The 17057-nt window shown below is 61.9% G+C and overlaps 1 protein-coding gene across 3 annotated transcripts in view; it reads right to left on the bottom strand.

Annotated features, from left to right (window-relative positions):
* PLXNA1 (plexin A1) overlaps positions 1–16140 on the bottom strand; it is a 53955-nt gene extending 37815 nt beyond the window's left edge. The window contains exons 1-3 of one of the 3 annotated variants that reach the window (XM_064274786.1): positions 16092–16140; positions 8760–10032; positions 6464–6646 (exon numbers count right to left, since the gene is read on the bottom strand). In XM_064274786.1, coding sequence (XP_064130856.1) covers positions 6464–6646; positions 8760–10013 — 1437 coding nt within the window. In that variant the 5' untranslated portion in view covers positions 10014–10032; positions 16092–16140. Of the gene's footprint in view, positions 1–2387; positions 5761–6463; positions 6647–8759; positions 10033–16091 lie in introns of those variants that run through there. The other 2 variants (XM_064274785.1, XM_064274787.1) reach the window with 2 other exon arrangements.
* Positions 16141–17057: the final 917 nt, after the last annotated feature.

Raw genomic sequence — 17057 nt, 5'->3', positions numbered from 1 at the left:
CATCCGGCACATCTCAAACTCAAGAGCCATGAGCTTTGTCTCCAACCTGTAACCTCAACGCCACCTGACCTGCAGGGCCCCCCAAGCCTGACCCCTCACAGACCCACCCTCGCTCACTAGGCCCACATCCCACTGGTCACCAGCATGAGCTCAAGTTCCTGCAACTTCTGGAAGCCACCTGTGCGCCACCACCTCAACCCCTCCCAGAACCCTCCCGAGTCCTCCTTGCCCCACCACACTAAACTCTCCCCTGCTTAGGGGCATGCCAGTGAGTTTATCCATTGCCCAAGACAAAGAGCTCCCAGGCAGCACAGGGCCCTGGGCCCTGCTTGGCCCCAGCATAACTAAGTAAACCTCAGAACCTTGGCATCTGCTGTTGCCTCGCCCAGGGCACCATTCCCAGCTCACTCCCCTAGCCCCAGGTGGTGCTGCCATCAGACTGGACCCACCACTACACGTTACCAGGGTCCCCCACACCGACTCCTGCCATGGACAGTGTTCAAGGGCAGGACCCCACCAGCCCATGCGAAGGCAGTGTGGGCACATGGGGGCACCCCCGCCAGTGTGGCCATGAGCCTGGGTACACTTCGGAGAGGTACAAGAGGCCACTGTCAGTCTGTATCTATGGCCAAGGTTCTTCTCAAAGGCGCTGGGGCAAGTCCCCAGGCCTGGGGCAGAGGCAGCTCCCCTAGCCACTTCTCCACCAGGAGCAGAATCCATGCTCCTCTGCCTCGAGGCTGAGACAGCACACACTGGGCCCACGGGGCCCGTGGAGCAGCCTGGTGCCCTCCTGGCCTCAGTCTGGCCATAGAGTCCTTCCCAGCATAGCAGCCACACCAGCAGCTCCAGAAAGAGCGCAGTGCCTCCCCGCCCTAGGATGTGGTCATGCTGGCTAGGCCGGGAGCTGTGTGCGGAGCATCCTGCCAGGTTGCCCAAGGGCCCCGAGACCACTGCCCAGTGGTAAGGGGCCCAGAAAGTGCCAGGCAGATGAGAGGCATGCTGCCACACCTAGGCATCTAGGCAGAGCTCCACCAGGGCTTCCAAGCCTCACCACCCAGTCCTCAAGACAACTCGAGAACGGCCTGGTTCTGGTTCTGGAGGTTCAAGGTGAAGAGATAACGGGGACCCAGCAGTCTTGCAACCCCCAAAATGTACAAAAGCCCTATGACAGACAGGAGTCAAGAACACGGCCACCAATGGTGAGATAGGCACAACCTCGAGGGCACCTGCGCAGCATGGCTATGAACAGGAAGGACACCCTCCACGTGAGTGACATGAGGACGAAGCTCAAACAGCACCGAGCAAGGAAGAAAACACACTGCGTGACGCAACTCAGGAAGTTCAGAAACAGGCAAGGCAGCTGAGTGTGGAGGTCTGCCCAGGAGGCCACCTGGAGGGCTGGCTTCCCCAGGACAGCACTTCCACTGCACAGTGATTGCTGCACGCTCCCAGGTGAATGTCACACCTGATAAGCAGCCTCCATGGAGCTGAAGACGCCTGACCCGGGGCCCCAAGGAACAGTCAGTCCTCCCTGCTGGGGAGTCTACACACAGACCTGCCTCTTCAGTCAGGGATGGATACCGAGGAACTCCTACCAAAGTGTCCTGAACCACTGACGTCAAATAGGACGCACTGCCCCCGAGCCCCTGCAAGCCTCCCCTACCCCATGCCACCCCCAGACACAAAGTTGCAGCTCCAGGGGGCAGGCAGCCCTGCAGAAGATAGCATGGCAGGGCCAGGGGGCCTTCAGGCCTTGTCTCCCGATGGTGGGGTTGCCCTGCCGACTACTGCAACCCAGCCCTCCCCAATTCAGCTCCCCCATGGCCCCCCAGAGCAGACCCTAAGCAGGGGGCAGGTGGCCAGGTCAGGGACATGGAGGCTTGGGAGCCAGGACCCCAAGAATGGGCCACAATGCACCCCCTGGCCAGGGGAGAAGGCAAAAGGCTGGCAGGAACTCTTGCCAACAGCTTCACATGTGTCTCTGAAGCACCACTTAACCTGCAAGCAGCATTTCCACCTGGGGTGAGGCAGAGGGGTGCAAAGGAGCATCTCGAGCAGCTGGGAAGCTTCTAGAGATTCGCAGGCCTCTGGAGGCAAGAGGCGTCAGCCCCCACGGTAGCCCAGGCTGGCACCAGCACCAGCCGATGCTCCTGAAAAACTGAAGCCATGGGAAGCATAAGGGGCTCCAGACAGTGGGACCTGCAGGTACCAAGGTCTGGGGGCAGTGGGGGGCGGGTACCAGCCAGGAGACGGCCATCATCTGCTACAGCAGAGCTGCTTGTCACCCTGCCCACCCCACCATCCAAGAGGCCACACAGGAGATCCAAGGAACCAACATGGCAGGCAGGTGGGCCTTCCAAACTCACCCATGGCAGGGCCCAGCCTACCTCAAGGAATCCTGCAGGACCCTGAAGGAGACATGGTGACTCTGGCAAGGCGGGAGCAGACAACCCAGGGAGCTGGAACACCCATAGGGCCTGTGTGCAGAGAGACAGTAGCCTGGCCGGGAGAGCACAGGGCCAGGGTCTCCCCACGAGGCACTCCCACCTGTACAGCCTTAGGCTGCACCTCCGTCCCCGAGTCACTGCAGGAGTGTGCTCAAAGCATGTGCCCAGCCCAGGAAGAAATGCCAGCCACTCCAGAGCAAGCAGGGCACACCTGTTCTCCACGGAGGGACCAAGGCCCCAGCAGGGAAGGATCCTGTACAGGGACAGACCCTCCTGCTGGCCGCACTCTGGGTGTCCCTTGGCCCCCATGCTGAGGCCTGGCACACCTCACACAGGGCATGGGTACCACTGGGACCAAGGCCCCAGCCCAATCTACGATCCCTTGGGCCTACGAGTTTGCAACTCCTGGCCCAGCCCCTCACAGAAACAAAGCTGGCCCCCTGGATACTGCTGAAGCCCAGTACGGAGCTGCCCAAGGGACCAGGGCCATCTACTCCTGTTCTGCAGAAAGTGAGTGAAGGGGTCCCTGAGCTGGCAAGGGGCAAGGGCCTGAGTTGGTTCTGGAGGACTCTAGCCAGGGCATCAGAGTGGGCCATGCCGCTGGGCTGGGCTCTGGCTGGGAGTGTCCTGGAGAAAATGTCACCTCCTGTAGAGGGTGGGGTGGGACCTCTGGGAAGCAGAGCCAGGGGTACCCCAGCCAAGCCAGCCCTGAGCTCCAGTACAGCCAGCATAGCCCTGAGCAGCTGAAGACGGCAGGTCTTAAATTAATCGACTACGATTTTACACAACACGTTCGGTGGGGCCTGGCCCAAGGCCAGCCAACTCCCTAGAGCTCCCCCAACGCTGTTAAAGCCAGGCCTGGGGAGGAGTGGCACAGCAGGGCACAGCAGCCCTGCCCCCATCAGCCACATGCACACAGGTCTCCATGGCCAGCTCCAGAATACAGGAGGAAGAGTAGGGGGCACTGACATCCCCGCACTCGGATGGTTGGGCAAGCCCAGCTTGGCCTCAAGAGCAGTAAGAGCCTTGATTTAAACACAATGAAGGTTCAAAAGCAAGACATCACTCAGCAGGGAAGAAGCCCAAAAAGGACCCATGGCCGCCCACCCTGGCTCTGGCCCCAGAACCACAGCCCTCCCCACATGCAGGCCTGGGCAGCACAGGAGGGGTGAGGTAGGAGAAGGGAGTTCTGCTGCCCACCAGGCCAGCTTTGGCCAGAATAGGCCTCTGTAGCCAGCAGGGGTCAAACGAAGGGGTGCAGTTACGAGCGGGAGGCGACCAGCTAGAGCGGGCTGTGGACAAGTGCAGGGAGGCCCACCCTTGCCCCAGCTGTGGCCTGAGCACACCTGCAGATACCCTGTCTGGGGAGTCCAGGTCATGCCAAAACATGACCCCGAGGAGCAGAGATGGCAGAGAGGCCAGGATGTCTGAGTGGCTCCTAGCCAAAACCTGAGACCCAAATGCCACCCACAGGAGGCACCTCCCAAGCTGGTCTGAGGTCACGAGGGAGCTGTGTGGGCAACTGCCAGCTGACGTCCTGGGGTCATCAGAGACAGGGCCTATGCAGGTTTCAGCCCAGGGGCAGCTGCCTGGAGGAGGGGCTACCCTGAGCCCAGCCTTATCAGAGAGGTACAGGGTGTCTGAAGCAGCAGCTCACTCCTGAGTGCTTGGCCTGAGGCCCATCTCCTCTCCTCCAAGGACTCTAAAAAAAGGGATGGAGGCAGCAGCCATGAGCAAAGACTCTGGAACCAGTCACTCTAGGCATGTGCCTCAGTTTCCCCTCTGCAACAGGGAGGTTTGGCACCCTGACTGGGTTGCCATGGGGAATGCACAGTGACACGTGAGGTGCCAAGTGCTCATCACACATGCACGACAGGAACCGAGATGTCCAACCCCACGCCCCCCGCCATATACCCTACCTCTCACAATGGTTGCAAAGGAAACCGAGGCTCGGAGAAGCTCCTGACAGCTGGTGAGGGGCAGAGCCAAGAGCCACTCCAAAGCTCACCTGCTTGTTCAAGATCAGGCATGCACCATGGGATACGAAAAATCTGTCCAACCAAGTCCCAACGAGACCCTCTCAACCAGACCTACGACTGCAGGAGGGAGAGAATGCAGAAGTAGACCCCACCCAAGAAGACGGGGCCAGGGGCAACCAACTCTCAGATCCCACTGTCCCACACACAGCTGGCCGCACACCCGGGAAGTACACTTGGCCCCCAGGCATTGCACACAGCACCCACCACACGTCCGTGGTGAGGAAGGAGCTGGCCACCTTGGCACTCGGGGAGGAGTGTCCAAGCACACAGGCTCACAAGTTCATAGCCGGAGTGGGGAGGGGGCAGTCCAGGCACACAGACTGGAGGGTGGTGTCCAGGTGCACAGGCTGGGGGTATGGAAGCCCAGATGCACGTGCTCACAGGCTGGCAGGGGCAGTCCAGGCACACAGGCTGTAGGGGAAGTCCTGGCTCACACGCTGAGGCACAGGGATAGCCAGGCTGTCCATCAGCTGCACAAACACCAAGCTCGAGGAGGAGCCTGGCCTCTGCACCACACCCCACCCCCCACCCTCTGGGGCTGCCCCAGGCTGTTGCTTGGCAGGCAGCAACATAAACCTTTGCTGGCCTGGGCCTCAGTTTCCCTTGCTGAAACACTCAATGGGGGGCTGGGGTAGGAGGCAGGGGAACACAGCCAACCAGGACTCCCAGAACTGTCAAAACTCCCACCCAAATGTGTACCCCTGGGGCAGAGGGGGGCCCCCCCGGGGGAGGACCAGACAAACCTGTTCTCCCAGCCTCCGGACAAGCTTGTGGGTGGCAGATGGCATGCCACCACTGCCCACCACCAGCACAGCCAGCCTGGCTCTAGAAGCCCTGAGGTACCCCACGCATGCTTTGGGGCCTCAGTCTCCTGCTCCTTTCCCCAGGCCAACTTCACCTTGGCTGGCAGGGGCTGGGGAGCTGGGGACCCACATGTGCTGGCCTCACAGCCACTGTGGTCCCAGGGCACAGAGCCACCTGCAGCAGCACAGTCCCCTAAGGCTGACACAGACTCTCTCCAGAGCTGGGACTGAGGTTCCAAGGGGGAAGGCCTGCCAGTGGTCACACAGCCAGCAAGTGAACCCCGGGCAACCGTGTGGCAGAAACGGGGCACCGCTCCCACACACCCCAGGCCTGGAGGGGCTTGGAGAGCAGGCGAGGCTCTCAATGGCCCAGTCCCAGGCCTCCCAGGATGAGGGACTGCCAAGAAGATCCAGTGACAGGCCAGGCACTAGTGCTGTGTCAGCACTGCTCCCCAGACAGCTGTTATTTCATCTGCTGGGCCCCGCCCTGTCCCTGTCAAGGACCCTCTGTGGCTCCCAGGCACCCATCCGCCCTGCAGTCTCCCCACCCACCCCACCCCCACCCAGGCACTTTCCTCTCACTCCCTGCTGCCCCACACCCATCTCCTTGCCCAGTTCTGCTCAGCCCAGTGCTACAGGAAGACAAGGAGAGCCAAGCCAACCACCAGGCATGGTGTCCCTTCCTCGAGGAGCCCCAGAGCCCCTGATGATGGTCTCTCAGTCACTCCACAATCTCCTATGCTCTTCTTGCATCAACCAACAGCAGAGGGGGGAAGTGCCCTTGCCCTGCCCTTGGCCTGGCTGTCTCCACAGGCAGGGTGGGTGGGAGGCTCCGCTGCCACCAGCAGATGCTGCCTCAGCAAACACCAGATCTGCCAGGCTCAGGGGCCGGGACCCTGGAGGGGAGGGGGTTGCACCCCACCCCTCCACCTACAGACACTTGTACCCCCAGAGTTCACAGTTCACCCACCTAGGGACCCACTCCTGGGAAGCTGAGATAGTCCCAGGATGGAAGGCGGCTGGTCTACCCTCAGTCCCCCACGAACCAGATGCAGAGTCAGGGCCTCCAAAGGGCACAGCAGCAAACCCAAGCCAGCCACCCACTCACACAGCAAAGTGCACCCAGGTCATGCCCCGCCCCCTCTCCCTCGTACCCCCACCCAGCCAGGCCCACCTTTCGGACGCGGCCGCTGCGTGTGCCGGCAAACACCACGGTACGGCCTCGGTAGTCATAGGCAGCCACAGCCGTCAGACCGTCATCCTTGTCCACAAACAGGGGTTTGCCCTCGATGGTGACCGTCCCTCCCAGTGGCTGGTTAAAATCCTGCCCACAGAAGTCGTCGTCAATCTGCAGGGGCTATAAGAAGGAACAGGGTGAGGCCACAGGCCAGGGCCTCCTACCTACCTGGTGGCCTGCAGCATCTCTCTCTGAGACCAAAAAGCCAGGAAGGGTCCTCCACCGGCTAAGAGGTGGACTGCGGGGGATCGGGGCACTGAGGGCCATTCCCAGCCTGCCAGAAGGGCTCCAGCCCAGAAAGGCTTGTGCAGCTCTAGGGTCAGAAACTCCAGTCCCCTTTGACAGAGAGAGAATCCAAGGCCCCATGAGGCTGCCCCAGACCATCATGTCCAGGGTGGGTGTCGGGGGGGGCGATCTCTCGTGTACCTGCTGCTCACAGGCCCTGGTCCAGCTTCCAGGAAAGGAGAGCGACTGCTCTCAGACCCCAAAGGGGACATGTCAGGGAAGGGAGGCCACTGACCAGGCCCCAGCCCCAGGAGGCCCAGGCCCTGCACTGTGACCAGGAAGGCCATCTATAGAACAAGAGAAGAGCAGGGAGAGCAGATGGGGCAGCCGGAGGGGCACAGGGAGCCAGGAGAGCAAACCACACTTGCAACGCCCAGAAGCAAGGAGGTGAGCATAATGGGCGTGTACGAGCCCTGAGGGAGAGGGAGGGCAGAGAGGACAGGCACGGAGGAGGGTGTCCGAGGGTGGCCCTAGCCGGGGTGGTGCAGCAAAGAGACTATGGATGCGCAGGGATGCTGGGCCAGGGCACTTCTCAGAGCCTGGGGTCTGAAATGTCAGACCAGGAGGAGGAGACACCCCAGGACAAGCAGGAGGCCCAGGCCTACACCCAGGTAGCCTCGGAGTTGGCGTGGCCACTGCTACCTACCCCAAGCACCACGTGCATCTGACACACACCACCCTGCACGAAGCAGGCCTCTGGAGAGAGGGAGGGCCTGGGTGAGGCAAAGGCCCAGAGGGGCCAACACGGCCACAGCCAGACTCACCCAGTGGGTGGTGTGCAGAGCCAGGACAGAACCCTGGAGGGGCAGACATCCAGGCCAGAGTGCTAGGCAGGTCTGCCTGCCTCCAACGGGGGGTGTAAGTTTGCACCCACCTGCTTCACCCACCCACACAGCCCCTTACACATATACCCTCCCACCACACACACACCCAGCCACCATACTCTTCACACACTACACCCGCAGAAACTTGAACCACCACACCCACACACATACACACCCACACTCCACACAGACGTACCCATACGCATACCCACCACACACACCCCCACACCCCAGACACATCCCCACACACACCCACTCACACTCCTCACACCCACACACCAAACACTCCCAAGTTCACCCACCACACTCCCCCCCACATACTACACAAAAATATACCACACACACGTCACAAACACACACCACAAATACCTATACCCGCCCACCACACACACGTACCCAACACTCCCCACACACACACCTACACCACACACACACCCACACCCACCTACCACAAACACACGTACCCACCGTACTCCCCACACCATACACATTCCTCAACCCACCCACCACACAACCACCGCCCATCTTGTACGTACATATGCAACCACCACTCCCCATACCATACACACACACCCCAATACACCAAAACACACACACGCCAAACACACATCACAAACACATACCCACTACACACACACACCACAGAAACATATACATCCCCACCCACCACACACACACCCCAACCCACCACACATACACGTACCCCGCATGCACCCCAACCACCACACACAAACACACACTCACCACACACACCCCTACCACCACACACACACACACACACACACACACCCCAGGGCTGTGCAACCCTGGGTGCCTCACCTCCCCTCTCTGAGCCTGGGTGGCCAAATCTGTCAAATGCTGACAGGAAGAAAACAGAGCAGTCCCAGACATGGTCGGGGCTCCAGCACCCCCCACAGGGTTCACCTAGCAAGGTGCACAGGCACGCACCAGTGTGGTCAGCACAGGCCCAGAGGCCGATGCCCTCGGGCCCACACAGAGCCAACGGCACCTGCACACACGTACATATGTGCTGTGACTGCCATCACTGCTGTCTCACGTGGGAAGGAAGGAGGTGTGCCCTGGTCAAACAGCAGTGTGCGGGGAAGGCCGCAACGCCCACTCACCGAGTTGATGCAGCCCAGCTCCTTGTTGAGCAGCCAGGGCAGCGAGAGCTTGCCCTCGCCACGGTAGCAGGACTGGATGCGTTCCTTGATCCGCTCCTTGATGGCCCTGAGCGTAAACAGGCACAGCACTGACTCCTTGGGCGGCTTGACGCGGTTCTTCTGGCCCTGTGCAAACACGGTGAACAGCACGTCCTCATCCTCGGCCAGGCCCAGCTGGTGGGCCAGGGCACGGCCGGGGCGGCTCAGGTAGGCGTCCTGCACCAAGCGGTACTCAACACCCGCCTGCTCACAGCCAATAGGGAACTCGACGTACGAGTAGAACTTGGGGTCGTCCACACAGAGCCGCACAATCTTGGAGGTAAAGAAGTGTTCCCCCGCAACGTCAGGCGAGGTCAGCTGTGTGTCCAGCTGCAGCGTGAGGTAGTAGACAAACTGCTCGCTGCGGAAGCTGTACACATAGTAGATGTCAAAGGCTGGGAACTTGGACAGCGTGTCCGAGGGGATCTTGAGCTGTGACGACACAAACTCATCCTGGTACACAAAGCCGAACATGTCAGCGTCCTCCTCGTTGGCCATGAGCCGGCGGCTGGACAGTGTGGGGAAATACTCAGATTTGCCGTCGATGGGCGTGCCAACAAAGAGCTTGGCCTGGCCCTGGCCAGGTGGCCCCGCAATGAGCACGCCAGCCATGCTGCCTGCCTCGCGCACGCTTGACAGGTAGTGTTCCTTGCGATGGTGGGGCTCACCCAGCTTGAAGAGGTCGTCCAGGCGCAGGAACTGGCAGATGCCCTGTGAGGCGCTACCGCAGGCCAGCAGGCGGTTGGCAGCGTAGTCCAGCAGCAGCAGCTTGTTAACATTGTCGGTGCTGCCCAAGCCATGGGGACAGGACTGTACACTGGGCGGCGGGTAGCACTTCTCATTGTCCTCCACAGGGCCCGTCACGTGGGCCCGCAGCAGTGTCAGGTTGCCTGACAGTTTGTAGATTCGGTTCACTGCACCCACGTACACCTCGCCCGTCTGCTCATGCACTACCAAGTGGGTGAGGCCCCACTCACTGGCTGCAAAGGTGCGGAAGGCAGGCTGCAGACCCCCGGCTGCCCGGGGCGTTCCAGCCTCCACCCACACTCCCCGCAGTGGTAGTGACGGCAGCAGTAGCAGCAGCACGAGGAGCACCAGCGGGCTCAGTGGTGGCGGCAGCATGGCGGGCCAGGGCGTGGGGCCAGGGAGCTCAGGTCCTGTGGACGTGTACTTCATGGGGCCGGGAGGCTCAGCCCTGCAGGGGGAGAGTGGGCAGGAGAGGGTGAGCAGGCAGCATGGAGGCCACACTCACACCATACACATGATGATACACAAGCCCAAACATAACAGACACAAATACACGTGATGAAATGTGTGCGTGTCTGACAACAGGCATGACAAATTTGAGCACACGCACGAAGGTAGATGCTAACACGCACAAGGTATGAACACAAGCATGACAAACGTGAGCATAACTGGTTTGAGGACACAGACGTGAGCACACATGTGTGATGACATGTATGACAAGAAACCCAAGCACACACATGACAGTGTGACAAGGCATGAGCACACGTACATGATAGTCAAAAGCACATGTGACAACAGATGTGAGCACATATTCATATTTCCTGCATGTGCACACACGGGTGGCCACATGCATGCAGGCGTACCCACACACACACACACACACTCGTGCTGTTTAAGCTCTCGCTGTGTGCCACATACGTACGCACTGGGTCTGTCACACACACACTCCAAGAGTCACAACCACCAACCTGCAAGGGGACCCAAAACTCAGAGGCCTGGCCTCAGGCCCTACACACAGCAGGCACACTGGGCTCTTGACCACCTGAGGAGCCCAGGCCGCCCACCTGACCCTCAGTGCCGTACCTGGCCATTGCTGGTAGAAGCAGAGAAATGGGCATGGGAGAAGTGGGGTAGGTGACAGGACTCTGGGACCTCACCACCACACCATTTGGAGACCATCGTCTCTGATTCAGGGACCCTTCCCATGCCGAGAGAGCACGTTCCAGCACGCCCTGCACTTAGCCCTAAAGACCCCACACTCTGAGCTGTGGAGTAGGTCAGACTCTTGGCATGAGGCTGCTGGGGACACATTCCACCACTGTCACCCCACAGCAGCTGGATGGGGGGTTTGAACATCCCTCCACCCCACACTGCAGCCTACACCAGTCCCCACCGTAGAAATCCGGGGGGTCTGTGGCCCTGGTGACCCCTTCCTAACTTGCAGAGTTCATCTGCAGCTAGGAGTGGCCAGAGTCAGCACAGGGCTGCCCTCCCACAGGATGTACAGCGTGAGCATGTCTGCCCAGCGAGGGCAGGTCTGCTGTCCACTAGACCCACACAGACAGCAACTCCTGTGCTGGGGGGCAGTCACGGTCACTTATGGGGTCTCCCTCTGCCCCGTGGCCTCCTTGCTGGCTGACCCTGGCCCAGGCCTTTGCAGGACCCGAAAGCCAAGCTGTAATTCACCTCCAACCCACTGCTACCACCCCAACCCAACTGTGCCCACTGTATACTGACCACCCATCCCCTTCCTTTCCCCAAAAGCTCCGTGGGCTCCCTGGTCCACCCCCTCCCCCAGCCTCTCAATTCCAGGAAAGAATTCCTCAAAAGAGAAGCCAGGGAGGAGGCCCAATCAAGCCCGCCCCTCAGCAGTGCCCATCCCCACCCTGCACCACAACCCTGCCCAGACCTGAACACCCCCACCATCCATCAACAGCCCTCCATCTCCCCTCCCATGCCCACTCCCCACCATAGTGCATCAGCCTCCCCTCCACATCTCTTAAACTACCCACTTCCCTCCCATCTATGCCACCACTGCCTGGCCACAGCATCCCTCATGCCCACCTGTCCACCAAACTGAAAAAAACCTAACCTGTTGCCGTTGAGTCAATTCTGACTCAGCGATCCCATAGGACAGAGTAGAACTGCCCCATAGGGTTTCCAAGGAGCGCCTGGTAGATGTGAACTGCCGACCTTTTGGAAAACAGCCATAGCTCTTAACCACTATGCCATCAGGGTATCCAATACTGGCCCCCAAATCCTGCCGCTGCTCCCTACCCCTGGAAAAATCTAACCTCAGCCCAGCAGCCAGCAGTCTGGCGCTGGGGCCAAGCACGGCTAAATCCAGCCTCTGTGGCTCTGTAGCTGTGGCCCTCAGGGGTCACCCCCCTTCCTCCAGGGCTGGCAGGATGGAAGCAGGAGGCTGTGGTGATGGGGATTGCCTACACAGATCAGCTCTGCCCAGGGTGCTGGGGCCCCACTTTATAGGTGGGAAAGTTGAGGCCCAAAAGAGGGATGCCTCTTCAGAGTCCAGGCAAGGAGCTACACCTACCCGCCCCAAATGCTGCTAGGCTTCCCACTATGGGCCCCGGGACACACCATCAAGTCTGCATCTAGACAACATGGCTCTCCACAGTCCCTCCTGAGCTTTAGAGACCTCCTTTCTCTCCCTAGTGTCCTGTCATCCCCACTCCCACCTCAGGACCTTTGTACTCATGGATTCCTGCCCTCCGCTCTTAAAGCAGATGGCTCACCAACCCTGCTCAGATCAGGCTCAGACCTCTTCCCAGACCAGGTTAGCTAAAGAGGCAGCTGCTCCCTCTTCATCAGTCCCTGCCCATGACCTAATGTCCAGCACAGAACTCACTACTGACTGGTTTTTACTTACTCTTCCCAGACACTCTCCCCATTAGAGTAGAAGCTACATGAGAGTCAGGCCTGGGTATGTGCGACTTGCCACTGTCTATTCCAAAGCCAAGCCCAGGACCAGAGAGGGCCCAAAAAGCACTTGTGGAATGAATGAGTGAGTGAATGAGTGAGGGATTGATGGAGTGAGGCAGTAAACTAGTGAGTGAGCAAGTGAGGGAGTGATGTAGCAAGTGAGAGAGCAGATGGAGGCGGCCAGCCAGGCCTGGGCAGAGCAGGGCCCACACCTCACTCCCCACGCTCCCTGCCCAGCAAATAGCCATGGGTCTGTCATTGCCCGAGTGGGGACAGTGAGGGAAGTGAGGGGCACAGAGCAAGCCAGCCAGGATCACACTTCCCGGCAGGACCCTCCCAGCAGGCGGTCAGGTGCCTTCCCTAAGGTCCTGCACCCAGACCCTTCCCCAGACTAGCAGCCTCCAGGGACTCTGCAGGCAGCCAAGTAGCAGGTTAGCAGGGCCTGGGCCACGTGGAGCTTCAGGCAGATCACAGGCCAGGGCTGGAGAACCCTTGCAGGGCTGGGCTGAGAGTGAGCGGTGTGAGCCCAGAGAAAGCATGAATCACTCACCGTTTATCAGTTCAAAGCAGGCCTACAATTACCAGGGGCTGGGCTCGCCCCTCCTCCAGAATAATTACACATATTTTAATGCAATTACAGACCCTACGTTTTATATTAACCAGGAAGAGCCTGGCTGAAGAAGCCACCAACCAAACTCCAGCCTGGCTCTGAGCCCACTTCCAACAAGGGCGGCCAGGAAGGGCCTGCCCTGGGCACAAGGCTGCTGCCCAGCAGGATCCCACACCCTGGGCTAAGCCCAGGGCCCACCATCTCACAAGGGCCAGTGATGACCTTTGGGCCATGTCCCCTGCCTCCAGTGCTGGCTCAGGGTGCCCAGCTGGTCCCACAGAGTGGGAACTGAATCCCACACTTCTAGAGACCCAGCCGGCCGGTCTGCTGGGCTAAACTCTTCAGGAACAAATGTTTTCATTCCAAAGCTGGGCTGTGTGCTACCGAGGACTAAGGGGATACTGGGGGAGAGAGCACCATCAGATCCTGTGCTCCAAGCTCAGAAGGGCGTGCAGCCAGCCACTCTGGGGTCTGGGGAGGCACTATAGTTGGGCCTTTCTACATGTTCTGGAAAGGAAGTTGGAGATGCTGGCAGGGGCATTCTGGGTGGCAGACCAGTAAGAGCAGAGGCTGAGGGCGGGAGCCCTGGAGGGCCCAGGAGCCCAAGCCAGGCTGTGCAAGGAGAGGCTGAGCTGGTGGGGAGAGGTGCTAATTTCAGGGATCAACCGAAAAAAGACAAAAGCCATGCCCCAGACGGGTGGGGGATCCAGCAGAGGGCTCCACTGGTAGAGAAAAAAAGTAGGCTCAGTGATGTAGCGGACCGTGGAGCACAGAGAGCAACAGCCCATCTTCCGTCCCCAGGCCTGACAGAAGCACCCCTGCTCCTTCTCACTGAGAAACCAAGGCCCTCAGGTGCCTCTTCACAGAGAGCCAGTCTAACCTCACTCCATCCCCAAAATAGATCTTCTAGGTTTAAATAGGTGGGAAGTGGAGACAAGGGAGATACTGCCAGTCCTGTCCAGTAGCACCCCCATAAGCAACCACAGGCCCACCTAGTTTTGTACTCCAGTACCAGGATAGAGGAGTAGGCAGAAAGGCTGCTCCTAACACTCCTGTGGGCCAGGGAGGTGGTCACCAGGGGCCCTGCTCTCTCAGCTAGCCAGGTCCTAGGGGACCAGGATTCAGGGGGCTCTGATGCCTGCACCGCACCCAAGCTGCCCTACTACCTGGCTCACTGCTTTAAGCTGCCCTGGGCAGGAGGACCTCCCCAGTATCACCCAAACAGAGGCTCAAAGCCAGCAGGCAATGAGCTGGGGGCCTCAGGAGCTCAGGTCTGCTCTGTCCACGGGCCCCTTCATTTTTCCCCCATCCCCCAAAACACAGACTCAGCCACACAGGGCTTTGCCAGCCTCTTCTAACCAGGCCTCCACCCATGCCATTCCCTCTCCTGAAAGGCCTTTCCTGGCTCTCACTTGCCAGCAGACCCGCAGCAGGACTCTGAAGCAGAGACCCAGGTGCGCATCTCTCTGGCACAGGCTGGGGCTCCTAGAGGGCTGGGCTCTCCTGGAGTCCCCGGGGCCTGCACACGGCCTCTCCGTTATACCCCATACCAGGAGCGCAGCCGAGGGGACCTGGCACATGCTCCCCAGGGGCCAGAGGAGCAAAGGCCGAGCCCCAGCCCACAGACACACCAAGGAGGGAAGTAGACTGGATGTATGGAGCTGGAGCAGGCCAGACAAACCTAAGCTACAGGAGCCCAGGCTGAGGGGCCCAGGCCAGATCCGTGCCCCCTCCCCTCTTTCTTTTCAGGGGCATGGCCCCGGCATCCTTCAAACAAGCCAAGGAGGGCACCAAGCTCTATGCAGCCTCCCCCGCTGGCCCTGCCAGGAGCCTTGACCACTCAGGCCCCTCCCACCCCCCTTTCCAGGGCTGCACCTGGGCTCTTATCCCAGCTCCCTTCTCCAGGGCAGCCCAGTCGCACATCAGGCCCTGGGACTGTTCAGGAAGCAATCGGAAGCCTAGAGGAAAGTGGGGCTTTCCGAGAGCTGACCCTGCGGAGGCCCTGTGAGGAGGAGGCCTGAGCTGCCGGCGGTCTCCTCGGGCTGCCGCACCCCTCCTCCCACATAGGGTGCGCAGCCCTGCGTGGACCCGGGGTGAATACGGCCGCCCCATCCTAGCACCCACCACGGCAGGGAGACAAGTGCAGGCATCGGTCTCGAGGAAGCAATTGGCTCCAACTCCCACCCTAGTGCCCCGAAGGCAGGTCAAAACCGGCGGGCCCGGCCAGCCCCGGCGAATATCCTCCGCGGGATCCTGCAGCCCAGCTCGGCCTGCCCACCCGGGCCCGCGCTGGCGGCCGGAGGCCCGAGCCGCGGGTCCAGGCGCCGGGCTCGGCCTGGGGACCTGCGGGGACCCTCCCGGCGGAGCCGCCAGCAAACTTTTCTCTCCTACCTTTGAGAAGGGAGCAGACCCACCGCCCCCCGCGCGCGGCCCGGGTACAGCTCGGCTGGGCCGGGCCGGGCCGGGGCTGGTGGGGCGGGCCGATGAGGCCGGCAGCGCACGGCCTGAAGGCGCAACCCGGCCGGCCCGGCCCCGCCAGGGAGGGCACGCTCACCGTCAGCGCCGCAGCCTCGCGGCCGCGCCCGGACACACACGGGCGCACCGGGACGCCGCGGGCGGCGCAGTAGGGACATCCGACCTCGCACACGGACACACGGACAGGCGGACACACAGCGGCCAGCCCGCGCGCGCGGACACTAACGCGGACGCCCGCGCCGCAGTCCCGGCCGTGCACACCCCCTGCCCGCCCCGGGCCGCGCGCAAGGCTCCCCGCCGGCGGCCGCAGTCGGGTCCGAGGGGCGCCTCCGCCCCCCGCCCGAGGCCCGCGCCCGCCGCCCGGATGCACCGCATCCCTTTCTTCCCGGAGACCGCTCGCTCGCTCGCCCGCCCGCCGCCCGCCGGGAACCCCGACCCGCCCCGGCCCCGGCGCCGCGGGGAAAAGTTGGCCCGGTACTCACCGGCTGCCCCGGGGTTCGCCCCGCCGCCGGCCATCGCCGCGCCCCGCCTCCCGCGTCGCCGCCGCCCGTCTCGCTCCGCGGCCACCGAAGCCGCCCAGGCAGCCGAGGCCGACGCCGAGGCCGCTGCGCCCGGGCTCCGCTGCGTGGCCGCGCGCCGCCGCTGCCCAGCATGAATGGGGCGCGCCGAGGCGCCGCGCGGGGCTGCCGGGGAGCGCCAGCCTCGCTCTCGCCGCCCGCGGAGCCTGCGCCGCGCGCATGCGCTGCCGCGGAGCCGGGGCGGGGACGGGGGCGGGGCGGGGGGCGGGGCCTCCGCCGCCCGCCTGCAGAGGGCGCTCTGCCCTGCACCACTCGCGCGCTGGGGCCCACCGCGCCGCTTCAAAGGGCGATAGCAGCCACCCGCCTTAAATGGCGAGGCGCTGGGGGCTTCGGTGGGGCGGTCCCCGGGAGCCCTAGAGCCGAGCCGGCCTGAGCGCGCGACCCCGGAGGCAGAGCTGGCCTCCGAGTACCCCGGCCGAGAGTACAGCCTCCGTCCACGGAGGGGTAAACCGAGGCCCGGGAGAAGGGCCATGCGCGGCGACTCGGAGAACTCGGGTCCGCATCTGTTAGGTGGCACCGGGCGCACCCCAGGCCGAGCCCCCCAGGCCGGGGGTGGTCGCTCAGGTCTGATGGGGGTGCGACTCAAGAGGGAAGGGCCCACGCCAGGGGACTGGCGGCCGCTAAGTGCGCAACATCAGTCAGTTGGTGACCGCCCCGGACGGACTGAGTGCGCTCTGTCCCGGCCGCACCGAGGGCCGGGGTTCAGGGAGGCTTCTGCCGAGGGGTGGACCAGCTGGCGGGAACCGGGGCAGCGAGAGAGCGAGGTGGGAGGGCACAAGGAACTGCAAGGAGAGGCCCACGAGAAGGCGAGGGGTGAGCGCTGGGGTCCCCGGCCGACAGGGCTCCCCCATGTAACCTGAAAGCAGGGGA

The sequence above is a fragment of the Loxodonta africana genome, chromosome 22 (genome assembly GCF_030014295.1).
Source record: "Loxodonta africana isolate mLoxAfr1 chromosome 22, mLoxAfr1.hap2, whole genome shotgun sequence".
Classification (NCBI taxonomy): domain Eukaryota; kingdom Metazoa; phylum Chordata; class Mammalia; order Proboscidea; family Elephantidae; genus Loxodonta; species Loxodonta africana.
This window is presented reverse-complemented; position numbering and strand designations above follow the sequence as displayed.